The 27,912-nt window shown below is 38.7% G+C and overlaps 2 protein-coding genes across 2 annotated transcripts in view; one reads left to right on the top strand and one right to left on the bottom strand.

Moving 5' to 3' along the window:
- Nucleotides 1-27,912, bottom strand: part of TLL1 (tolloid like 1) — a 248,915-nt gene that overhangs the window by 17,052 nt on the left and 203,951 nt on the right. Inside the window, exon 19 of the mRNA XM_007524530.2 lies at nucleotides 124-337. Within this exon, the coding sequence (XP_007524592.1) occupies nucleotides 124-337 (214 nt within the window). The remainder of the gene's footprint in view (nucleotides 1-123; nucleotides 338-27,912) is intronic.
- Nucleotides 2,976-3,351, top strand: LOC107522597 (thymosin beta-4-like). Its single transcript, XM_016188802.2, has one exon. The coding sequence runs from the start codon at nucleotides 3,018-3,020 to the stop codon at nucleotides 3,150-3,152; it is 135 nt and encodes a 44-aa protein (XP_016044288.1). The 5' UTR covers nucleotides 2,976-3,017; the 3' UTR covers nucleotides 3,153-3,351.

Genomic DNA, 27,912 nt, shown 5'->3' with positions numbered 1-27,912 from the left:
TCTTAAGGACTAACAACTGTGTGTCAGTGAGATTCTACTGAACTTAGGACTCACTTATGATAAATGATCTTGATAAGATCCACTAAATTCACTGAAAAAGAAACATGACTATAATTTGCTGACCTGTAGAATGTGTGGCTTGAAAGCCTTTCCTTTGAACAGAGGCATCTGAAATAAACCGGACAAACATTTGATTTCCAGTTGCCACAAGGGGATCTGGTATCTTGTTGCCACAAAGTCTTCCCAGAATCGGTGATTTTTCGGTCTCACCATCAAATACTTCCAAGTGATCATAAGCACATTCTTGATGCTGTTCAATCTCAAACTCACTAAAGGCCTATTTAAAAAAAAAAAAAAAAAGGCGGGAGGAGAGAATTCATTTAAAATAGGTTCTTTACAGGACTTGGCTTGATGCTACAAATTTGATCCCTACAGCATCATGTATAAAAGCGAAGCTCTGGTTCCTCTTTCTCATGTAAAATTCTATATACTTCATATAAAAAAAACTATATACATAAAATATGTGTGGGCCAAAAAACAACTTAACACACAGTACATTATTGAGAGGACTATTAATGAAAGAGGACAAAGAATACAGTGTAATAACTTCATATGAAATTCTATTATTTGACTATTGCAGCAATTAATTATATTTCAATTATATCTACTCCACAATTTAAAGACTATAGTAATAAAATACTTTATATTACATTTAAGTGTTAAGTTATTCAGAATCAATGAAAAGTTTTAAAATAGTATAAAACAATTCCTTCTGAATGAAAATGATAAATTGTTAAATATCAATGTTACCAGTGGGTACTTAAACTAAGAACAAGAAAATATCCCATAACATAATTACAATGCTTTCACAAAAAAAATCCAATGAGTCTTAACAGATTAAAACAAAATTTTCACTATGTTTTTATTTAAACCTTATAACACGTATTAGAGTAGTAAACAAATTTAACTTTAATTTAGATTACTTTTACTTAACTTCATAGATGTATGATACATTTATTTTAATATGTGGAATATTGAGAAGTTAATATGTCTTGTTATTTAAAAGTAATTCTAATTTAACTCTGTAGTAACTTTTTCCATGTGGGACTTGGCAAATTTAAAAAAAAAAAAAACCTCATTAAATGATTAACATTAAAAAATGAATGACATTCACTATACAAAGGATTTTTTAATTGTTCAAATTACTGTTAGTTCCTGAATTGTAGGTTACTTGTAATCACAATATAGGCTTTTTCTTTTTTCTAGAAGATTCTTCATACATTCAAGAAAGTCACTTTTACTTAAACATCAAAAGAAATCACTATAAAGAGGACAAATGTGAAGAAATATAAAATATACTTGAAATATATTAACTTTGTTATAATCTTGCAGTATAAAATATATCTAAATTAACTTTTTTAGATACAGGATTTCTTTAGTATAATTTTGTGAAGTGATAATATAATTCTAAGTGTCATAAGATATGCATCTTGTAATTTTGGAACAAAAATGTGATTAGGTATAGGGGAACAGAGTTATCTCTTCCATTGCCACACCACCACTTATTTTCACTTTTGAATTTGGAGATGGATAAGAAATGAAAGAAACAGTTTATATCAAATAGGGAATAGGAGAAGAGAATGAAAAAAGGAAATACAAAGAGAAATACCTGATCTCTCATATCTCATTCCATGTATACTAGTTAATAAGTATGAATATTATAAGCAATTAATGTTAGTCATTATTTTTCAAATGTTTTAAAAATATTAACATTATTTATTTATTGGATAGAGACAGCCAAAAATCAAAGGGATGGAGTGATAGGGAGAGAGAAAGAGAAACACCTGCAGCCCAGCTTAACCACCTGTGAAGCTTTCCTCCTTGCAGGTGGGGACTGGATGTTCGAACCTGGGTTCTCGTGCACTGTAATATGTGCATTAACCAGATGCACCACCACCCGGCCCCTAGAGTCATTATTTTAATCACTATGGGTTAAATAAAAACAACTTCATTTTATCAGAGATACTTCAGAGTTCATAAAAGATTGAATATCAGGGGCTAGGTGGTGATGCACCTGGTTAAGTGCACATGTTACAATGCACAAGGACCCAGGTTCTAGGCCCTGGCCCCCACCAGCCGGGGGAAAGCTTTGCAAGTGGTGAAGCAGGGCTGCAGGTGTCTGTCTCTCTGTCTTTCTCCCTCTCTATCTTTCTCTTCCTCTCTCGATTTCTGGCTATCTCTATCCAATAAATAAAGATAATAAATTTTTTTAAAACATTGCATATTGCACAAGTAATTTCACTGGATACAAAAACAGTGCAGGAAAATAAAGTGAAAAGGAAACTTTATTAGATGTATAATAGGACTTCCTGGAGGCGTGGCCACATAATAACATGGATCAAATGGTCCCTTCCCCCAAAAACCAACAAATAATTATGAGACCTAAATGAACTCAGAATCTACAGCTTTAAGATCTGCAGCCTCAGAAGGTGGGTGCTTGATTGTGGGTGGGGCATGGAGGGTGCAGGCTGAAAGATCAACATCGTCAAACCAGAGCATGATGCCCAGCTGTGGCATTTTGGCCATTTAACTTTAAGCACAGCAAGCAGCGAGGGTAGTTTCTAGTGCTAGAAGAAAAGAGAAGGGAGCTTAAAACTTTGACTTCTGAATTTAAGGCAAGGAAACAACAACAACAAAACAAACAAACAAACAAACAAAAAAGACTGTACTTACAACCACAAGATAGCCCAAACCCCCACTCCACCTGCTGCAAAACATATAAATAAGAGAATCCTAGAGATCACAATAACACCACCTACTGGCCAGCAATAACCACACAATAAATGTGCAAGCAGAGAAACAGAATTAAACAGCTAGCCATGCCATATTAGTCAGATAGAAATGAAGCAGAGGGACTCCAAGGAATTAAAAATTTAGAGAGACTGACTCAGTGGCTTCACTGGCACAGATCAACTTCTCCGGTTCACTCTCGCCTCGCTCTGCTCTCTTCTGCAACCATGTCTGACAAACCCAATATGGCTGAGATTGAGAAATTCGATAAGTTGAAACTGAAGAAGACAGAAACGCAAGAGGAAAACCCCCTGCCTTCAAAAGAACTGATTGAACAGGAGAAGCAAGCCAGTGAATCGTAATGAGGCAGGCGTTGCCAATATGCACACTGTACATTCCACAAGCATTGCCTTCTTATTTTACTTCTTTTAGCTGTTTACCTTTGTAAAATGCAAAGAGGTTGGATCAAGTTTAAATGATTGTGCTGTCCCTTTTCACATCCAAGAACTAATGACAACGATGACCGAGCCTGCCTCTCCCACCCCCTGAATGGCAGGGAAGGGAAATAACTTGCATGTTGGTGGAGGAGGAAGCTGGGTGGGAGACCATGAAATCCAGAGTCAAAATCCAGTTGGTCTAAGGTGGCCTGCAAGCTATAAAATGCAGTTACATCAGAGTGCCATTTTATTGTTCAATGATTTTAATTATTGGAATGCACAAGTTTTTAAATATGCAAATAAAAAGTTTTAAAACCTGAAAAAAAATGAGAGACTATCAGAAACAGACTACAGAAAGCTCATTATGAAGATTCTCCAAGATCTAGCAAGATTTGAAAGAGCATTTTACTACAGAATTAAAACACACAAAAGAGGAATTCAGAATAGAGTTTGCTAAGAAATTCCAAAGCTTGAAAGAAGATCTTCAATCAGAATTCACTAAGCACTTAGGAAACATGAAAAAAAAAATCAAATATAATTCCAGGTGGTAAAAGACACTCTGACTGTAATTCAAGCTGAGGTATCAGGCTTATGAAGTAGATTTACATATGAAGAAGAAAGAATTTCCAATCTAGAAGACACAAATTTGTCCACGCTTTCAATTTAAACATATAGGAGAGGAAAGGTTCAGAAAGATTGAAGCGACTTTCTGTGAAATTGCAGACTCCATCAGAAGGTTGAATATAAGACTGATAGGTATATTTGAGGAGGAGGACAAGGCCAAAGGTCCAGAGTGCATTTTCAGAGCAATTTTAGCTGAGACATTTCTTGATTTAGGAAACCCTCAGAACATTCTCATTAAGTGGCAGAGCGATCACCCACATTTATAAATACAAAAATGCCAACATCTTGATAGTTTCACATTATTGTGAAACTACCAAAAAATCAATGACAAGAAAAAAATATTGTGGGCTTCTAGGAAAAGGAAAGAAGTTACATACAGGAAGTCAGGAGGTAGTGCAGAGGGTTAAGTGCACGTGGCATAAGGATCGCAGTTCAAGCCCCCAGCTTCCCCACCTGCAGGGGAGTTCACAGGCAGTGAAGCAGCTCTGCAGGTGTCTATCTTTCTCTCCCCCTCTCTATCTTCCCCTCCTCTCTCCATTTCTCTCTGTCCTATCTAACAACAACAATGGCACCAATAACTAAAACAATAGAAAAAGTTACATACAAAGGCAGAGCTATCAGGATTTCATCAGATTTCTTTCACAATCTCTAGAGACAAGGAAAGAGTAGGATGACATATTCAAAGCTCTGAAGGAGAGAGAATTACAGCCACGAATCTTATATCTTACAAAATTATCCTTTAAATATGAGGGAAAAACAAAGGTTTTCTCAAATACCCCCAAAGTACAGGAATTTGCCACAATCAGCCCCGCCTCACAAGAACTACTGAACAGAGTTCCACAAGAAAGAAGTAAAAGAATACATGCTCTAAGCAGGGTCAATAGCAGTAGAGTAGAACTAAGAACACAATAAAAAAGGAAAGAATAAGCACATAGAGGAGGGAATTAAAGGACAAAGCAGTTCTAACAAATGTTTATTAACTTAATTCTTGAAAATTCTTTTTTAAATTCTTGATCAATTTAAAAAAGAATTTTCTAGATACACAATACTAGTTATTACACTTACGATAACCACAAAACAAAGCAGAAAATAGATTTATAGATAGTACAAGAAAAATTAATGAGGAACTTGTCACAGAAACTCACCCACACAGAAGGATAGATAGGAACAAATGGGAAAAGAATCAACAATTTTAAATAAACTCAAAACAAAAATCAGAATGGACATAAGTAAACCACATATATAAATAATCACCCTAAATGTGAATGGCCTAAATTCACCTGTCAAAAGATTCAGAAGTCAAGTGGATTAAAATACAGGACACGGCCGTTATATGTCTTCAGGAAACACACCATCCAAAGAAAAGACAAACAGAAACTTAATTTAAGAGGCTAGAACAAGACATTCCAAGCTAATAACATAAAAAAGGCAGTAAAAGCTATTCTGTTTTCTGGTAAAATAGACTTTCAGGTGAAAAAGTAATTAGAGACAGAGAGAGACATTACATAATGATTAAAGGACTAATCCAACAAAGAAATATAACCATCATAAATATGTATGCCCCAAACTCAGGTGCACCCAAATATATAAAACAAATACTTACTGAACTTAAGGGAGACATTGACAGCAACACAATAATAGGAGATTTTAACACGTCACTCACAGCAAGAGATAGAATATCTGGACAAAAAATCAACAGAGAAATAGTGATCTTAAATGAAACCATAGATGAAATGGACCTAATAGATATATTCAGAACTTTCCATCCCAAAAGAAACAAATACACATTCTTCTCAACTACACGTGGAATATTCACAAGGATCGACCATATGCTGGGCCACAAAGACAGCTTAAAATATGCAAATATTAAAATTATAAAATGTGTCTTCTCAGACCATGAAGATATGAGATTAGAAATCAACCAAAAAAGGAAAAGAAATTGCCCTTAAGCCTAGAGACTAAATATTATGCTTCTGAACAATACATGGGTCATTGCAGACATCAAAAGAGAAACTAAGAATTACCTTGATATCAATGAAAATAAAGAAACCAGCTACCAGACCCTATGGGATGCATAAAAAGCATCATAAAAAGTCCTCAGAGGGAAGTTCATTACAATACAGGCCCATAATAAGCAGGAGAAATCTTTGCTAAAACATCTAACAACCTAACTGAACCAAGCAGAAGTGGAGAAGCAAACACATACAACAATCAGCAGGAGACAGTAAATAATCAAAACTGGAGCAAAAATCAATGAAATAGAAAATAAAAATACCATCAGGAAGATTGATGAAACCAATAGCTACTCTTTGAAAAGATAAACAAAATGGATAAACCACTAGTTACACTCACAAGAGAAAAAGAGAATGCTATACTAAAATCACTCAGAAATGAGAGAGGAGATATTATAACAGATGAGGTAGAGATTCAAAGGATTATGCAAGACTATTATGGACATCTATATAGAACTAAATTAAACCATTTAGAAGCAATGGTAACATTCTTAGAGTCATACCAACTGCTAACCTTGACACAAGAGAAAGTAGATAAACTTAACAGGCCAATCACTAGTAAAGAAATAGAAGCAGTAATCAAAATCCTCCCCAAGAACAAAATTCATGTCCTGGTGTTCATAGTAATGAATTTTTTTTAACATTTTTTTAAAATTTTTAAAAAATATTTTATTATTTATTTATTCCCTTTTGTTGCGCTTGTTGTTTTATTGTTGTAGCTATTATTGTTGTTGTCGTTGTTGTTGGATAGGACAGAGAGAAATGGAGAGAGGAGGGGAAGACAGAGAGAAGGAGAGAAAGATAGACACCTGCAGACCTGCTTCACCGCCTGTGAAGTGACTCCCCTGCAGGTGGGGAGCCGGGGTTCGAACCGGGATCCTTATGCCGGTCCTTGTGCTTTGCGCCACCTGCGCTTAACCCACTGTGCTACAGCCCGACTCCCCATATTAATGAATTTTATAAAACATTCAGAAGATGGCGGACTGAGAAGTCGCTGACAGCGAGCGCTCTGACCGCATCGTCGGCAACGGTAGGATTTTCTGCCTTTAGCAGGCCAGAAATAAGGGGTGACACCAAAAGTGATTACAATTTAATTTGGGTTAAGAATTAGAGTAAAGGTGACAAGGACTAGCGGGGCTCCAGAATTCCCAGGGCGCCGGGCAAGGCAAGTGCGCCGCGCATTGTCCTCCGCCCGCCCAGGAAGGCGGCTCCTCCACCGGTTGCAGAACAGGGCGGGCAGAGGACCAGGAGAGAGCACTTTAGCTCGGGGGTTTCCTCTTGGGAGTCTCCAGGGTCCACCGCGACCCTGAGAGTGGATCCAAAGACTTCTTGAGTATAGCTCTCATTGGATGAAAGGACTTGGAGCTAGTTTTCATTTTTGAGAAATCCTTTAAAAAAGTCTGGAGGGAGGGGTTTCCCGGAAGATGGCGGACTGAGAAGCGGCTAGCCTTGGAGCTCCGGACACATCTCTTGTAAACAATAGGATTTTCTGCCTTTAGCAGGCCAGCCAATAAGGGGCCATAGCGGTGACACCAAGGAGGTGTCTATAACTTAATTTGGGTTAAGAATTAGAATAGGGGAAAAAAATTATTTTTTCTTCCTTTTAATTTTCAAGCATACATCCTTCCCGCCGCCCCCCCTTCCCCCCATAAGCAGTGCCTGGGACCAGCTACTAGCAGGATACCCCATACCACCAAACAGGTTTTTTTTTTTTTTTTTTTTTTTTAAACTCACTGATACACATTTGGGAAGTTCCTCGCACTGCTCTTTAATTACAACCCTTCTTCTTATCTTCTCCCTTTTCTCTCTCTTATCTCTCTCTATCTCTTTTTTTTATTTTATTATTTTTTTTTATCTTGTCATACACTTCTTTCTTCTTTGCCTTTCTGAATTTGTGAATTACTTTGGGGAAGAAATCTGACCCAGAGTGGACTCTCTATGTGTGTATCTCTGCTCTAGTTCCCTTTACACTCTTGTTACCCCTAAAATATACACTGGATAGTAGATTTGCATAACTGTCTATTCTTGCTATCCTCTCTTTCTTTTCTCTTTCTTCACTGGGATTTGGTTACTATTTTTTCATGGACTGGAGAAATTGTTTGGCTAACTTGTAATGATTAAACTCCTTCAATACTTACTTCAGTTGCTACTGTAATTCCGGAGGGTGGTGAGTGCAATTGTCATAAAGGTATTTAGTACAGTGTTACTTGTGCTCAAAACACAACAACTGAGGAACAACAGAGCATAAAAAAAAAAGAGAGAGAAACACATAAATAAAAAAAAAATGGGTAGATTAAAAACAAATAAATCTGCTACCCCAATGAATGAAGACAAGAGCCCAGAAGAAACCACAAATCAGTCAGAAGTAACCATAGATAAGAAAAGTATGCAAGCAATAATAAACTTATTAATCACAGAAATGAAAACAACATTGGAGGAAAGGAATGGCAGTATTAGGGAAACAACAGTTGAGACCCCCAAGGAAAATACTGATTATCTTGAGACAATTAGAGAACTGAAAGCTGAAATAGCTGTAATGAAGAAAGAAGCTAAGGCAAGGGAAAGCAGAATAACAGAAGCAGAAAACAGAATTAGTCAGACAGAGGATGAGTTAGAGAAAACTAAGAAAGAGGTGAAAGAGCTTAAAAAGAGATTGGGAGACACTGAAAACAACAACAGAGACATATGGGATGAGCTCAACAGAAGTAACATTCATATAATTGGCCTGCCAGAGGAAGAAAGAGAGGAAGGGGAAGAAAACATTCTAGAGGAAATAATACAAGAAAACTTCCCAGTCATTAATAACAGAAAGGATATCAAGGTGCAAGAGGTCCAGAGAGTACCAAACAGAATCAACCCAGACCTGAAAACACCAAGACACATCATAGTCACAATGAGAAGAAGTAAGGATAAAGAAAGGATCCTAAAGGCTGCAAGAGAGAAACAAAAAGTCACATACAGGGGAAAACCCATAAGACTTTCTGCAGATTTCTCAACTCAAACTCTAAAAGCCAGAAGGGAGTGGCAAGATATCTATCGAGCCCTGAATGAAAAAGGGTTTCAACCAAGGATAATATATCCTGCTAGACTTTCATTCAAGCTAGATGGAGGGATCAAAACCTTCTTAGACAAACAACAGTTAAAGGAGGCAACCATCACCAAGCCGGCCCTGAAAGAGGTACTAAAAGACCTCTTATAAACAAGAACATCACTATAATACTTGTAATATATCAGAGTAAACAAATTGTTTTTTAGAACAATGGCACTACAATACATTAAATCCATAATATCAATAAATGTCAATGGCTTAAACTCACCCATCAAAAGGCACAGGGTGGGGGGATAGATCAGAAAACATAACCCAACCATATGCTGCTTGCAAGAATCCCATCTGTCACAACAAGATAAACACAGACTTAAAGTGAAAGGATGGAAAACTATCATACAGGCTAACGGTCCACAAAAAAGGGCAGGAACAGCCATTCTCATCTCAGACACGATAGATTTTAAATTAAATAAAGTAATAAAAGATAGGCAAGGACATTACATAATGATTAGAGGATCAATCAGCCAAGAAGACTTAACAATTATTAACATCTATGCACCCAACGAGGGACCATCTAAATACATTAAGCATCTACTGAAAGAATTTCAAAAATACATCAGTAGTAATACAATAATAGTGGGAGACTTCAATACCCCACTCTCACACTTAGACAGATCAACAAAGCAGAGAACCAATAAAGATACAAGAGAATTGAATGAAGAGATTGACAGACTAGACCTCTTGGACATTTTCAGACTCCTCCACCCCAAAAAACTGGAATACACCTTCTTTTCAAATCCACATAACACATACTCAAGGATAGACCACATGTTAGGCCACAAAGACAGCATCAATAAATTCAAGAGCATTGAAATCATCCCAAGTATCTTCTCAGACCACAGTGGAGTAAAACTAACTTTTAACAACAAATGGAAAATTATTAAAAGACATAGAATTTGGAAACTAAACAACATGCTCCTTAAGAACCACTGGGTCAGAGACTCACTCAAACAGGAAATTCAAATGTTCCTGGAAACTAATGAAAATGAAGACACAACCTATCAAAATATTTGGGACACAGCGAAAGCAGTACTGAGAGGGAAACTTATAGCCATACAATCACATATTAAACACCAAGAAGAAGCCCAAATGAACGACCTTACTACACACCTCAAGGACTTAGAGGAAGAGGAACAAAGGAACCCTAAAGCAACCAGAAGGACAGAAATCACTAAAGTTAGAGCAGAAATAAACAACATCGAAAATAAAAGAACCATACAAAAGAACAATGAGCCAAATGTTGGTTCTTTGAAAGATTAAACAAAATTGACAAACCCCTAGCCAGACTCACCAAACAAAAAAGAGAGAAGACTCAAATTAATAGAATTGTAAACGATGCAGGAGATATCACAACTGACACCACAGAAATCCAGAGAATTCTGCGAAACTTCTATAAAAAACTATATGCCACCAAGCTAGAGAATCTGGAAGAAATGGAACAATTCCTAGAAACCTATGCATTTCCAAAACTGAACCAAGAAGAACTACAAAATCTAAATGCACCAATCACAGACAAAGAAATTGAAACCGTTATTAAGAATCTCCCCAACAACAAAAGTCCTGGACCAGATGGCTTCACAAATGAATTCTACAAAACTCTCAGGAAACAGTTAATACCCATACTTCTTAAGCTATTCCATAAGATTGAAGAAACAGGAATACTCCCTTCCACCTTTTATGAAGCCAACATCACCCTGATACCAAAAGCTGATAGGGACAGAACAAAAAAGGAAAACTACAGACCAATATCTCTGATGAACATAGATGCCAAAATATTAAACAAGATCTTGGCCAACCGGATACAGCAACACATCAAAAAGATTGTTCATCATGACCAAGTGGGATTCATCCCAGGAATGCAAGGCTGGTTCAACATCCGTAAATCAATCAATGTCATTCATCACATCAATAAAAGCAAAGCCAAAAACCACATGATTATCTCAATAGATGCAGAGAAAGCCTTTGACAAAATCCAACACCCATTCATGATCAAAACTCTACAAAAAATGGGAATAGATGGGAAATTCCTCGAGATAGTGGAGTCTATATATAGCAAACCTACAGCCAACATCATACTCAATGGACAGAAGCTGAAAGCATTCCCCCTCAGATCAGGGACTAGACAGGGCTGTCTACTGTCACCGTTACTATTCAACATAGTATTGGAAGTTCTTGCCATAGCAATCAGGCAAGAGAAAGAAATCAAAGGGCTACAGATTGGAAGGGAAGAAGTCAAGCTCTCACTATTTGCAGATGATATGATAGTATACATAGAAAGACCTAAAGAATCCAGTAGAAAATTACTGGAAGTTGTTAGGCAATATAGCAAGGTATCAGGCTACAAAATCAATGTACAAAAATCAGTGGCATTTCTTTATGCAAACACTAAATCTGAAGAAGAAGACATCCAGAAATCACTCCCATTTACTGTTTCAGCAAAATCAATCAAATACCTAGGAATAAAGTTGACCAAAGAAGTGAAAGACTTGTATACTGAAAACTATGAGTCGCTACTCAAGGATATAGAAACTGATACCAAGAAATGGAAAGATATCCCATGCTCATGGATTGGAAGAATAAATATCATCAAAATGAATATTCTCCCCAGTGCCATATACAAATTTAATGCAATACCAATCAAAGTTCCACCAGGCTTCTTTAAGAGAATAGAACAAACACTACAATCATTTATCTGGAACCTGAAAACACCTAGAACTGCCAAAACCATCCTAAGGAAAAGAAACAGAAATGGAGGCATCACACTCCCAGACCTTAAACTATATTATAAAGCCATCATCATAAAAACAGCATGGTACTGGAACAAAAATAGGCACACAGACCAGTGGAACAGAATTGAAAGCCCAGAAGTAAATACCAACACCTATGGGCATCTAATCTTTGATAAGGGGGCCCAAAGGATTAAATGGAAAAAGGAGGCTCTCTTCAATAAATGGTGCTGGGAAAACTGGGTTGAAACATGCAGAAGAATGAAATTGAACCACTTTATCTCACCAGAAACAAAAATCATCTCCAAATGGATCAAAGACCTAGATGTCAGACCAGAAACAATCAAATACTTAGAGGAAAACATTGGTAAAACACTTTCCCACATTCACCTCAAGGACATCTTTGATGAATCAAACCCAATTGCAAGGAAGACCAAAGCAGAAACAAACCAATGGGACTACATCAAACTGAAAAGCTTCTGCACATCCAAAGAAACTATTAAACAAACAGAGAGACCCCTCACAGAATGGGAGAAGATCTTCACATGCCAGACATCAGACAAGAAACTAATCACCAAAATATATAAAGAGCTCAGCAAACTTAGCCGCAAAAAAGCAAATGACCCCATCCAAAAATGGGCAGAGGAAATGAACAAAACATTCACCACAGAGGAGATCCAAAAGGCTAACAAACATATGAAAAACTGCTCTAGGTCACTGATTATCAGAGAAATGCAAATCAAGACAACACTAAGATACCACCTCACTCCTGTAAGAATGGCATACATCAAAAAGGACAGCAGCAACAAATGCTGGAGAGGATGTGGGGACAGAGGAACCCTTTTACATTGCTGGTGGGAATGTAAATTGGTCCATCCTCTGTGGAGAGCAGTCTGGAAAACTCTCAGAAGGCTAGACATGGACCTTCCATATGACTCAATAATTCCTCTCCTGGGGTTATACCCCAAGGACTCCATAACAGCCAACCAAAAAGAGGTGTGTACTCCTATGTTCATAGCAGCACAATTCATAATAGCTAAAACTTGGAAGCAACCCAGGTACCCAACAACAGATGAGTGGCTGAGAAAGCTGTGGTATATATACACAATGGAATACTATGCAGCTATCAAGAACAATGAACCCACCTTCTCTGACCCATCTTGGACAGAGCTAGAAGGAATTATGTTAAGTGAACTAAGTCAGAAAGATAAAGATGAGTATGGGATGATCCCACTCATCAACAGAAGCTGACTTAGAAGATCTGAAAGGGAAACTAAAAGCAGGACCTGATCAAATTGTAAGTAGGGCACCAAAGTAAAAACCCAGTGGTGAGGGGTAGACATGTAGCTTCCTGGGCCAGTGGGGGGTGGGAGTGGGCGGGAGGGATGGGTCACAGTCTTTTGGTGGTGGGAATGGTGTTTATGTACACTCCTAGCAAAATGTAGACATATAAATCAGTAGTTAATTAATATGAGAGGGGGAAATCAATTGTATGTCTCAAAGTTTCTCAAAAGACAAACTGAATCTTTTTAATATATAGGCTATGTATTTGATATGCGGACTCTCTCAAAAGCCTAGACCAAGTAGATTAGAAGCTTCCAATAGCACAGCTATATACAAGATACTGGGTACTGTCCAGCAAACCATAACAAAGGGACTTTTCAAAGTTAACCCAATTAACAAATAATGTGATGATAATATTAACTATTGATTGTCTTTTTGAACCCTAAGACAGCAGGAACCTCACATCTTCACTATAGAGCCCCTACTCCCCCTAGTCCTGGAACCCTTGGATAGGGCCCACTTTCCCGTATGCATCTCCCAATCCAAACCAAATAATATTGCATCCGCCGATCACAACCTAACCAAAGCAACGATTGCCACCTCAACATGCTTCACCTCAGACTGTATCCAGAGACTTCACGTGTGGAATGACAACCCTTCAGCTTCATTACTCCGGTGAGACCTTTCCTTTAATAGTACACTCTAATTTCATCTCAGGTAGTTCACTTTCTAACAAAGTCCCATAACCTAGATATACACCAGTTTCTGTGAGAGAGAGCTTATGTGCACACGTATCCATAATCTACTGCAAGATATATACCTGAAAGCAGGATTACACTAGAGTTTGCAGTGAGTACCTCCCTAACACTTCCTCTCCACTATTCCAAGCTTGGGATCCATGATTGCTCAACAATTTGTTTGGCTTCATATGTTAACTCTCTTTTCAATCACCAGGTTCCAGATGCCACCAGGATGCTGGCTAGGCTTCCCTGGATTGAAGACCCTACCAATGTGTCCTGGAGCTCAGCTTCCCCAGAGACACACCCTACTAGGGAAAGAAAGAGGCAGACTGGGGGTATGGACCGACCAATCAACGCCCATGTTCAGCGGGGAAGCAATTACAGAAGCCAGACCTTCTACCTTCTGCAACCCTCAACGACCCTGGGTCCATGCTCCCAGAGGGATAGAGAATGGGAAAGCTACCATGGGAGGGGGTGGATTATGGGGATTGGGTGTTGGGAATTGTGTGGAGTTGTACCCCCCTACCTTATGCTTTTGTTCACTAATCCTTTCTTAAATAAAAAATTTAAAAAAAAATAAAAAAATAAAAAAAAAAACAATAAGAGAAAAAAAAAAAAAACATTCAAACAAGAACTAACACCCATTACACTCAGACTCTTCCAGAAAATACAGGAAGAAGGAACACTTCTGTCTATGGCCATACCACCCTGAACATGCCCGATCTCATCTGATCTTGGAAGGAAGAGGGAATGCGGGAAGCCGCCCCCTCAGGGACCTCGGTTTTGAGGAACAGGCTACTCCATCTTGTGTAAAATCTCCATTAACCATAAGCCTGCCTGACAGGTACACAGGCAAGACCACCCCCTCACCCTCCTCTTAGATATGTTTACTTAACCTCTGCAGCTGCATTCCTTCCTGGGATAGCTCCACAATTAGCAGGACAGGTATGACCATAGATGGCAAAGAAAGAACATTCCAAGGTTAGGTAACCATAGCAACCCCGCTATAGTCCCTCCCTTGCCTTAGAGCCATCCTTAAATACACGTGAAAAATTTTCAATAAACAAGACTTGATCAGAGTGGGAGAAGATCTTCACATGCCAGACATCACACAAGAAACTAATCACCAAAATATATAAAGAGCTCAGCAAACTTAGCACCAAAAAAGCAAATGACCCCATCCAAAAATGGGCAGAGGATATGAACAAAACATTCACTAAAGAGGAGATCCAAAAGGCTAACAAACATGAAAAACTGGTCTAGGTCACTGATTGTCAGAGAAATGCAAATTAAGACAACACTAAGATACCACCTCACTCCTTTAAGAATGGCATACATCAAAAAGGACAGCAGCAACAAATGCTGGAGAGGTTGTGGGGACAGAGGAACCCTTTTACATTGCTGGTGGGAATGTAAATTGGTACAGCCTCTGTGGAGAGCAGTCTAGAAAACTCTCGGAAGGCTAGACATGGACCTTCCATATGATCCAGTAATTCCTCTCCTGGGGTTATACCCCAAGGACTCCATAACACCCAACCAAAAAGAGGTGTGTACTCCTAGTTTCATAGCAGCACAAAGCAAAGTGAGGCCTAATATATTACCATAGATGCTAACTATTGGATTAGCATAAAAAAAAGAGAAACAAATTTACAACTAACCTGGTTTTAATAATAATTAATTATTCCTACTCTAAGCTCTTTCTAAGACTACAAGAAACCCCTTTGCATCTTTTTAAGATCCTCTTTTCTCCTAGGCCTGGAACCTCTAGGACTATGCTCATACTTCTCCACATTTCTTCTCTCTGATTCCTTACTGCCATACCACCTATGTTGCTATGATGACCTCAACCAAATCGCTACTAGTGTTGCCATCCCACATTATGCTGCTACTGAATTCTTTTTTTTTTTTTTTTTTGCCTCCAGGGTTATTGCTGGGTCTTGGTGCCTATACTACAAATCCACTGCTCCTGGAGGTCATTTTTTCCCATTTTGTTGCCCTTGTTGTTGTCATTGTTATTGTTGCCATTGATGTTGGATAAGACAGAGATAAATCGAGAGAGGAGAGGACATTAAAAGGATGAGAGAAAGACACCAGAAGACCTGCTTCACTGCTTGTGAAGTGACTCCTCTGTAGGTGGGGAGCCAGGGGCTCAAACTGGTATCCTTATGCATGTCCTTACTCCAGTCCTTGTGCTTGGTGCCATGTGCACTTATCCCACTCTGCCACCACCCGACCCCTGCTACTGAATTCTTAAGGTGGACTATAACCACAGATATGGAGCCTGAGATATCAACCTCAAATTTTTCAAACCTGGTGAGATCTTTCCTAACACATGGGACTACCTATATCTATTTCAGATGGCACACCATCTAACAAAGTTACTAGATATGGGGTAGCATTTAGGGTACTGGATACAGGTACATGTAGCCATAAGTAGAGACAATTATATAACTCAAAGTAATAGTATTCAATAGTCCTTGATGATTAGACCTAATAAAGCTGGGATCCTAGTTGTAGTGCCTAAAGGAAGCACATAAATTCCCTAATAGATTTAACTTAGACCAAATTAGCTTAGTAATCTAACAGAACGGCCCAAAGGAGACAGATCCAAAAACACTAATTCTGCTTGTGCTCACAAATGACACTCAGTGCTTTAAAACCGGGAGGAAGTCTAAGGTTATCAGATAAAGAAAAGACTACAAAAGTTGGGTAAGTGCAAAAGACTGGCTCATTTAATAATGGTCATTCTGGTCACCAACTCAGCATTTGGGGTTCTAGTTAGGGTATATTTGTATTCTCACACAAATAGGATGGGACTAGACATCTAATGGAACCCTCTCTGCACCACCACTGGGAACTTCTATCAGGAACATCAAGCCTTCTTGAGGGCTTTCCCAGCCACTTGCCCTCACCACAGGGCAGCTATGATAGAGGCTGCCCCAGCCTCTGAAAGAAGGCTGGTATATCCTGCCTTGCCACTTGTGGAAGACTGATCCTGAAATGAGTGTAGCCTACAATGTTCCCAGCTATGACCATGAGCTGCAAGCTCTGACTAATAGGGACTCAGAAGATAAACAGTCTCTGGTGCTAAATATATAGATAGACTCTAGATCAGGTGGATGGAGGTAAATAGTAAATTCTATACACAGAATATTTTCAAGAATGAGAGCTACTGTCTTCCCTAATCCATACTTTTACCCTGCCCCTCCTTTTTTTTTTTGCCTCCAGGGATATTGCTGCATCTCAGAGCCTGCAAAAACGGTATCATCTGTTTTCCATCTACACCATGCCTCGGCCTCGCGTGAGCTTAATGTGTAGCTTGACGATACAAGAATCTGGCATGAAGCCCAGCCAGTCTATCTTGGTGTTACTCTCGATCGCACCCTGTCATTTCACGAACATCTCATAAAAACTGCAGCAAAGGTGGGCGCGAGGAATAACATCATTGCAAAACTGGCCAGCTCCTCATGGGGCGCGAGCGCTTCCACACTAAGATTATCATCTCTGGCATTATGCTATTCCACTGCAGAATACTGTGCCCCAGTATGGTTCCGTAGCCCCATGTCCACTTGGTCGATTCCAAATTATATTCCTCCATGAGGATGATTTCTGGAACCATCCGTTCCACCCTGGTTCCATGGCTGCCAGTTCTTAGCAACATCGCCCCGCCAGATATTCGTCGGGATGCGGCATCATCTAAGTTCATTTCCCACGTCTACGCTCGACCAGACCTGCCAATATACGCGGATATCTTCGCCCACCCTGTCCAACGCTTGACGTCTCGTCATCCAATCTGGTCCCCTACGCCTACACTGAACTTCTCTGTTCCAGTCTCTTGGAAACAGAGTTGGCAGTCAGCTGAGGTAAAGAACAAACACCTCATCACAGACCCCTGCAAGCGTCAACCCGGCTTTGACCTACCACGTTATGATTGGGCCCTCCTCAATCGCTATTGAACAGGCCATGGCCGGTGCACCGCTATGTTCCATCGCTGGGGAGCCAGAGACGACCCAAACTGCCCCTGCGGCTACAGACAGACTATGACCCACATAGTCAATGACTGCCACCTCTCCAGATTCAAAGGAGGTCTCGAAACTTTACATCAGGCTCAACCTGACGCTGTTGACTGACTACGGAAGAAGGGCAAGTGCTAAAAGAAGAAATGTCTGGAGGCCATTTTTTTCCATTTTGGGGACCCTTGTTGTTGGTATTACTGTTATTGCTGTTGAATAGAACAGAGAGAAATCGAGAGAGATGGGAAAGATAGAGAAGGGGAGAGAAAGATAGACACCTGCAGACCTGCTTCACCACCTGTGAAGCCACCTCCCTGCAGGTAAGGAGCCAGGGTTTGAACCAGGTCAGTGCACTTTGCTCCAAGTGCACTTAACTCACTGCACTACTGCCCAGCCCCAACACTTTTCTCTAAGCCATTTTCTTAGAAATTATTTTTATTTAAATTAATTAATTAATTAATTAATTAAATTTGTCTCCAGGGTTACTGCTGGGGCTCAGTGCCTGAACCACAAATCCACTGCTCCTGGAAGCCATCTTTTTCCCACTGTTTTTGCTGTTATTATCCTTGCTATTGCTGCTGCTGCTATTGTTGGATAGGACAGAGGGAAATTGAGAGAGGAGGTGAAGAGAGAGGGGGAGAGAAAGACACCTTCTGACTTGTTTCACCACTTGCAGCGAAGCAACCCCCTGCAGGTAGGGAGCCAGGGGCTCAAACTGGGACCCTTGCAATTCACACTATGTGTGCTTAATCCACAGAGCTACAGCCACCACCCTGTCACCTCCTAGACAATGTTTTTATCTAACTTCATGCTAGCTATCAAACTCAAGCAAAAACTACCATAGTCAAGGGCCCCTAGAAACATGCCTAAAATGGACTTCTTAACTTTCTTCCACCCTAAATTCCCTAATCTCATCTGTTTTGCTCCTACTTTTTGGTTCCTATTCATCATTAACCATTTTGTCCCACTTTAGATCCTGCAACCTTCCAGACAACAAGTTACAGATGTTACCATAATTCCATTCTGACTTCCCTGGGCAAAAGACCTCATCAATGTGTCCTGGAACCTCACCTCTCTGGAGCTCTACCCCACTAGGGAAAGATAGACACAGGCTGGAGGTATGGATTGACCTGCCAACACCCAAGGCCAGCAGAGAAGCAATTACAAAAGTCAGAACTCCTACTTTCTGCTCCCTAAAAACAACTTTTTTTTCTCTCCCAGTGGGGGAGAAGTGATAGGAGGAAGAGGATAAGAGGGCTCTGAACTCCAGCTCCATCAGCTCCCAGAGTGAGGGGATGAAAAGGGGAGAGAATGATCTCACTCTCAGGCAGAAGTTGAACAACAAAATCAGAAGAGAAAACACAAGTAGAACCTCAACTGGAATTGGCATATTGCACCAAAGTACAAGACTCTAGGGTGTGTGTATGGGGGGGGGGGGTACAGGTCCAAGAAGGATGACAGAGGACCTAGTGGGGGTTGTATTGTTACATGGAAAACTGAGAAATGTTATGCATGTATAAACTATTGTATTTACTATCTAATGTGAAATATTAATTTCCCAATAAAGAAATTAAAAAAGAGAAGAGGAGAGATAATTGCATGTAGTAATAAGGTTATATGTGGCTTAGAGGGGAACAGAGCATCGGACCTGGAAGTAAGAGGGGGCAATTGTGTACAAACATAGACAGATAGTTGTATGGATGACAGTTATCCAGGTCTGTAACCTTGGGAGAACCTCTGTGGTCTGGAATGGAGGGTTTTGGGATTCAAAAACGCTGGTGATGGTACCAGTGTGGAATTATACCCCTGCTGACATGTAATTTTGTAAATCAATATTGAATCACTAATGAAAAAAAGTATAATGTGCAAAGCATGGAGTATAACGTGCAAAGCATGCTAACCTCTTTGTAAACTAGAGAAAAGAGTAGACACAGTAGGTGGTATATTGATCCTTGCCTGAATGGTTAAGTGTTCATTCCTTGCCTTTCCCATCTTTATGGGCAACTCCATGGTTATAAATGATTTAGAAGTTTGAAATTCTGTATTTTAGTTTATTTTAGTGACATATACATATATATATTAGTGATACATATATATTTAGTGATATATATTTTAGTGATATATATTTTAGTGATATATATATATATATATATATATATATATTGATTTATGATGATACTGAGGATTGAAGCTGGGATCTCAGAACCTCAGGCATGAGAGTTTCTTTGCATAACTTTTATGCTATCTACCCCCCACATCACATCTAGTTTTAACATCAGTATAATGTAAACTATAACTGTTTAGAAACTAACATGTGAAAAGCAGGTTAAGCTCATCATTGTTCTTTATCAAACATCAGTTTCTGTACAAGGTCATGTTCATATAAGAGGAGGAAAACACTGTTTCAGGAAAATGATATCTGAAAAAAGCTGCACTATTTTTAAATGAGATAGGTCACCAATTAGGACAAATGCTTTGCCAGCCACACAGTGCACCATATGGGAAGCACTATGACACTAGCAGAAGTTCCAGAGCTATTACTTCTGACTGCCTGTCTCTCTGAACTGAGAAGCACCAAGAGCAGTTAAATTGCACATGCAGGATGGCCCACAAACAAACAAACCAACAACAAAAAAAAATCAGTCACAGTCACACATACCTTGAGTCAGTTATGTATACGTAGTAGACAAATGCACTGTGCAGAATAGACAATTTTAAGAACGATACAATATTCTAAACTATATCCTTGGAGTCAACGTTTAAAATTGTATAGAAATTTACAGACCACACATTTCAGTTCATTGACTACCACTGAGAAGTGAGTGAGGTGGCTAAATAACCACTCTACTAGTGAAATGCATGCTGTCTGGTACAACTCAGAACATCTGTTTAAGAAGCAGAGTAAAGCTATACAAAGTAACACTGAGCTTCTGGGCTGGGGATACAAGAACACCTGGTCTAGAGCTAATTGACTCCAACTTTTTAACAGATTATTGATGGAATCAGATTGATTCAATAAGAGCCAAATTAGGCAAAGGTTTTTAAACTACTGTGGTTATATTTTTCTTCTGGCGGGGGTGGGGGTGGGTTCGGGTGGCCAGTGGGGAATCTTCAAAAATAGCAGTATAGGGCTGAGGAGATAGTATAATTGTAATGCAAAAAACCTTTCAAGCCTGAGGCTTTGAGGTCCCAGATTCAATCCCCCGAGCCACCATAAGCCATAGTTGAGCAGTGCTCTAGTAAAAACAAACATTATAGATCAGCAAAATAGCTCTCTTGGACAGAATGCCACTTTGTTTGCCATGTATATGACCCAGATCTGACCACAGCTCCTACCATACTTTAGGAAGCTTTGGTGCTGTGGTCTCTCTCTCTCTCTCGCTCTCTTGCTCTCTCTATCTGTATTTTTAAAATAATGAAATTAAGATAATCATATTGAAGTAGCACTGGTTGATAGTAATATACAGAATTTAGATAAGTAGTGATATAATTTAACATCTGAATATACTGTATTGTGTTCCCAACTAGAGCTTATCTTTTTATTTTTCTCAATGCTCTTTTTAGTATAGAAGTTCATATTGCTATCGTTTATCAATAGAAAAAAAATCAAAATATTATGTACAGCTACTGCACATAATTTCTAGAAAATATTTCTCTGTTTATGAACGAGAGTCAACAATATGACTGAACTCAGGACCTCATGTTTGTGAAGTCAATGTTTTATCCTTTATACTTCTTCCTGGGCTGCACGTGTCAATTTTGCCATTTTTTTTTATGTGCTATCTTACATGGTTTGTTACTTTAGTTACTGTGGTAATGCTGATTTACAAGACTATTTTTATTTTAGATGAACCTTCACCTCTCTTCAATTTGTGTGTTGAAATATGCACATGACCAAGCCATTCCTCTCCCTCCCAAAGTCTTTCAAATCCCTTTCCTGCTACCCTCCCCTTCCTGTTGCCCCTTTTGTAATCCAAGTAATGCTAGAGAGTCTTAGGGCTGTTTTCACATAACACAACGTTGTTTTTTTCTTTTGTTATTAATAGGACTTCACCATGCCAAGACAACTTCTTCAGGTAGACAGAAGCAGAAGGAAAGAGGAAAAGAGACCACAGCACCAAAGCTTCCTCCAGCATAGGGAGAACCAAGCTGGAGTCCGGATCATTTGCATGGCAAGCCTGCTCACTATCCAGGTGAATTATATTGCCGGGCCCATGTAGCATATTCTTAAGCAATACTAATAATTTTCACTGAGGCATTAAAGACATTTTCTGTTGCATAGGCAACAGCTTGCTAGATCAGCTCTGAAGATTAGGGTGGTCCCTTTCCCAAAGTCAATCTAATTCAAGCACTCTACCACACACAAGTCAGAGCTAGGCTAATTCATCTACGGAGCTCTCATTACTCTTAACTTTTGGTATCACTAAGAGATTCACATCGAAAGGTCTCCATATGCAGTGACTTCATCTCAATAAAATACATTTCTAGACTACAGAAATATATTATTGGAGATCTGGGAAACTGGAAAAATATTTAACGACTTCTAAGTTTCCCAAATTGATAAAGTGAGAGTTGGAATCTCTCATTTTGTTCTATAACACACGCTCAGCTATGAATCTCTGTATCTAAAGGATACAGATTCGGAAAATGCTATGAAATAAATGTTTCCTTAAATCCCTCAGTTTCAGAGGTAAAGGAAAGTTAAATGTAAAGTTGATGTAGGATGTGCAGAAAATGCTGATTTTATGTTGAAATACTGCGCTCTGTTTTTAACTTTTAAATGTTTGTAATAATTTACACTAATCTGTTATGGCATTTGAATTTTTATAGCTAAAATTTAAATGTTACTTAGCCTATTTTTATATGTCTATGTTTTATGTTTGCTAATATAAAGACTAATATAATGATTAGGAAAAAAAAAAGCAAATACCTGTGAGTTTTAGTCAGTAATCTTTATGCAGTTTTAGTCAGTAATCTTTATGCATTTCCTATACAGCAAACTAAGAGATTAAGGAAATAAAATTTAACTCTCTTTTTAGGCTATGGAAAGAATAACTGTTTCTGGGATACCCAACCAAGCCTAATCTACCTACTTGGCTACTAGCCAGCCAGCTTCCATATGTTGCCTGCTCATACAACATCTGTAGTGGGGCTTTTATTGAAATTACAGGCACTGGTTAATGAGTAAGGTCATTCGAAGTTGCTACATATATTCACAAAGGACAAGATAATAAAATGATAGGACTTAATGTGGAAATAAAATGTAACCATAATGCTTGTTTAGACAAAGAGAGTTAAAGTGACTGAAGCAATAATAAGTAGCTATAGGAAAAGATTGAGAGCACCCTAATCACAGTCATCTTTCTTCTTTTCCTGTCTTCTTTAAGAACTGTCATGTGGTTTCCCACAAGAAATGGGGTTAGAAGCCATTGGAAAAAATGAGTGAATGCAACACCCTGTTACATTCTGTAAGCCCTCAATAACTGCAATCAAATGTAAATTTTATTTATTTATGGTAGATAATTATATAGCACTTGTAGGCATTTTGTTTTCTAAATACCCCATATACTAAGCTATAAATTGCAACTATATAACATGGTAAAACTTTAGGATATAATAAATCCAGTAAGAGTAAAATAATCACATTACTTTTTGATATATACTCCTATGGCTCTATTTTGTTTCTCATTATGTTTTATTTTATTTATTTATTTTTAATATCTTTATTAGGGAATTAAAATTTTACATTCGACAGTAAATACAATAGTTTGTACGTGCCTAACATTTGCCAGTTTTCCATATAACAGTACAACCCCCACTAGGCAATCTGTCATCCTTCTTGGACCTGTATTCTCCCCCTCACCCACCGCAGAGTGTTTTACTTTGGTGCAATACACCAATTCTAGATCGGGTTCTACTTGTGTTTTCTCTTCTGATCTTGTTTTTCAACTTCTGCCAGAGAGTAAGATCATCCCATATTCATCCTTCTGTTTCTGACTTATTTCATTTGACATGAATTTTTCAAGGTCCATCCAAGATCGGCTGAAAATGGTGAAGTCACCATTTTTAATAGCTGAGTAGTATTCTATTTTGTATCTAGACCACAACTTGCTCAGCCACTTATCTGTTGTTGGACACCTGGGTTGCCTCCTGATTTTGGCTATTACAAATTGTGCTGCTAAGAACATATGTGTACACAGATCTTTTTGGATGGGTGTGTTGAGTTCCTTAGGATATATCCCCAGAAGAGGAATTGTAGCATCATACGGTAGGTCCATTTCTAGCCTTCTGAGAGTTCTCCAAACTGCTCTCCACAGAGGTTGGACCAAATAACATTCCCGTCAGCAGAGCAGGTGAGTTCCTTTGACCCCACAACCTCTCCAGTATTTTCTGTGTTTACCTTTTCTAATGTATGACATTCTCACAGGAGTAAAGTGGTATCTCATTGTTGTCTTTATTTGCATTTCTCTGACAATCAAAGACTTGGAGCATGTTTCCATGTGTTTCTCGGCCTTTTGGATCTCTTCTGTGGTGAATATTCTGTTCATATCCTCTCACCATTTTTGATGGGGTTATTCGTTTCTTGTAGTTGAGTTTGACAAGCTCTTTATATATTCTGTTTATTAAACTCTTGTCTGATGTATGGCATGTAAAGATATTCTCCCATTCTGTGAGGGGTCTCTTGGTTTGGGTAGTGGTTTCTTCTGCTGTGGAAAAGCTTTTTAATTTGATGTAGTCCCATAGGTTTATGGTTGCCTTAGTGTTCTTTATAATTGGGTTCATTTCATTGAAGATGTCTTTAAAATTCATGCAGAAAAGAGTTCTGCCAATATTTTCCTCTAAGTATCTGATAGTTTCTGGTCTAACATCCAAGTTCTTGATCCACTTGGAATTTACTTTTGTATTTGGTGAAATATGGTGGTTCAGTTTCATTCTACTGCATGTTACAACACATTCTTTCCAACATCATTTGTTGAAGAGACTCTGCTTGCCCCATTTAACAGTCTGGGCACCTTTGTCAAAGATTAGATGTCCATAGGTGTGGGGGATTACTTCTGGGCTCTCAATTCTATTCCACTGGTCAGTGTTTCTATTCATGTTCCAGTACCAAGCAGTTTTGATGACAAAAGCCCTATAATACAATTTGAGATCTGGGAGTATGATGCCTTCAGTTCTGTTCTTTCTTCTCAAGATTGTTTTGGCAATTCTTTGCCTTTTCTGGTTCCAGATAAACATTTGTAGCATTCATTTTTTGATGGCATATAGTTATTCATAGAAGCCTTGCACGATGTGTTGAATTTCTGTGATGTCTGTTGTGATATCTCCTCTTTCATTTATGATCCAATTTATTTGGGTCTTCTCCCTTTTTTGTTTTGAGTCTGGATAAAGGTTTGCCGATTTAGTTCACTCTTTCGAAGAACCAGCATTTACTTTCGTTGATCTTTTGTATGTTTTTTTTTATTTTCAATGTTATTGATTTCTGCCCTAACTTTAGTGATTTATGTCCTTCTGGTTGCTTTAGGGTTTCTTTGTTCCTCTTCTTCTAGGTCTTTAAGATGTGAAATCAGGCTGTTTTATTTGTGCTTTTTCTTGTTTCCTAATGTGTGCTTGTATGGCTATGAACTTCCCTCTCAGTACTACCTTAGCTGTGTCCCAAATATTTTGATAGCTTGTGTCTTCATTTTCTTTGCACTCTGGAAACATTTTGATTTCTTCCTTTATTTCCTCTTTGACCCAGTAGTTGTTAAGAAGTGTACTGTTGAGCTTCCACATTTTGGGACTATTTCTAATCTGTCAATTCTTTCAAACTCTTTACTCACTCCTGTGATTATCTCCTTTACTAGTGTTTGGATGTTGACCTCATTATTTTGTGTTTCAACCTTTGGGGGGGGGGTCTTTTACCTGGACTCTTGTCCTGGTTCATTTGTCCAATATTTCTTCTTGTTGGTTTAACCATTTTATATAGTATGTTATGAAGTCTCTCTCTGAGTACTTTTCAAATTACTGATCACTCTTGCCTGGATTGACTTGTGTCTATGTAAGGAAAGTAGAGAGTTCACAGTTGTGGAGATTGACAGTTTTTTCAATGTTATTTTAATCCCTGAGTTGGAGCACAGTGCCTTAAAAGCTTTTTTTAATTCTTTTTTCTTCCCTGAAGGCTATGGGAGCCTGAGGGCTTTTAAACTATAAGTAAGCTTCTTAGTATAATCACTGACTCCTGACCAAGAGATAAAGCAGGGTGGGGCAAAGATAATCCAATGGTTATGCAAAGAGACTCTCAGAGCCCCAGTGCTAGGCCATGGAGGTATAGATCTTCTCTTGAGTTTCCTAGTTAGTTCTCTGTCCCCTGGTGTCAGCACAGGCCCTCCCCTCCACTGCTCCAGATTCTGAGGGCAGCAGCAATGAAAACTCACAGTTGCATTTGGTAAGTCTTAGGGGAGTCCTCTCCTCCCTTCAGCCATCTTTTTGTTGGTGAAACAGACTGGAGGTGGTGTCTCTACTGGTAAACTGCCAGACTGTTACCAGCCACTTAATCTCTCCCTAGGCTCCTCTTTATCCAGGAGCCACAGGTTTGCACTCACCGATTATTTTGTAGGTTCCTGAAGTCATTCTACTCCTGTCTTGTTGAGGTCCCTGGTGGTCTCTTTTGGCATTCCTAGTTGACCCAGGAGAGGGGAGGAGAGAAACACAGCTGCTGTTCCATAGCCCTGCCTCCAGAAGTCCCTCTGTTTCTCATTATGTTTTATTTTTAAGGAGAAGTAAAATATGTAAGAACTGCAAATGTAGCAATAATCTCTCAAAATGAAGGACTAAATCTAAAAATCCTTTATCCTGTATGAGGAAGTTGCTCACTTGGATAGTGTGTTGCTTTACAGTTGCACAAGCCAGGTACCTGGCCTCTTTTCTGTCTGTCTTAAAAAAAAAAAGGCCTTATGTATTCAGAACTTTGTATCTTTTAGTAAAAATAAAATTTTATTTTCTCCAATTATCTTTTGACCAAGAGACTAACTTTATATATGTTTTACTTCTTCTAAAAAAATTTTATTATCTTTATTTAGTAGAAACAGTCAGAAATCAAGAGGGGAGGGATGAAAGAGAAGGAGAGAGACAGAGAGACACCTGCAACACTGCTTCACTACTCACAAAGCTTTCCCCCTGCAGGTGGGGACCAGGGGATAGAACCTGGGTCCTCATGCATTGTAGCATGTGCACTCAACCAGGTGCAACCACCCGGCTCCCCATGAGTCTAGCTTTAAAGCTATTATTATTCAGTCAGAGAGCATCTCATGATAAAATACACGAAAACATATTCTCAGTGCCCCCCTCCCTTCAAAATATATTAGTTTCCTATTGCTACTATATCAAATTATCACAAATGGTCTAAAACCACACACATTTTTTCTTCTTCTAGCAATGTGGTCTAAAGTGGGTGCACAGGGCCTTGTAACCTTTAGAAATCAAAAGGTGACAATCTATTGCAATATTCCAACTTCAAGAAGCTACCTCACTTTAAGATTATGTCATTTTCTTTACCCTTTTCTCTCTCTCTCTCTCTCTCTGTCTCTCTCTCTCTCTCTCTCATTCTCATTCTCCTCCTCCTTCCTTTTAAGGACTTAACACTTTACTGGAGGTAGATTGTTAATGGTTTGCAGTACTGTGATTGACACAAAGGTACAACCTCTCATTTCCCCATGACAGGTGTCTATAAGACACTCTCTTCCTCTACCTAAAATTTTTCCAAAATGCACCTGGATTCTCTATCCCAGCCCTCTCCCTGCTACCTGCTTTGGTATAGTACATATCAATATTCTAAATCAGTGACGTTTGCCATGGAAAGTAACACATTCTGTGGTTTACAACATGGGTATCTTTTACGGATTGGTTACTTTATTCTGCCTGCTACAGAGAGTAAAAGCTAAGCCCTTCACCCAGTGTTAATCAGGGAAAATGGTGGAGAACTGAAGTTAGATTTTTAGATGATGATCATAGTAATACATATATGTCAAATTATAATGCTTTACACCTGAAAGCTATATGGTGTCATAAATTAATCTTACTTGTGACTCTAATTTCAAACTCTTTTACTAACAACCTTCTTAATTTTGTTGGGTCAATAAACTAAAGTCTGCCTTTGTAACAAAACTTTTCTCTGGAACACAACCACACTCATTTCTTTCTA

The sequence above is a fragment of the Erinaceus europaeus genome, chromosome 2 (assembly GCF_950295315.1).
Source record: "Erinaceus europaeus chromosome 2, mEriEur2.1, whole genome shotgun sequence".
Classification (NCBI taxonomy): domain Eukaryota; kingdom Metazoa; phylum Chordata; class Mammalia; order Eulipotyphla; family Erinaceidae; genus Erinaceus; species Erinaceus europaeus.
The sequence above is the reverse complement of the archived record's forward strand: the minus strand, read 5'-3'. Positions and strand labels throughout refer to the sequence as shown.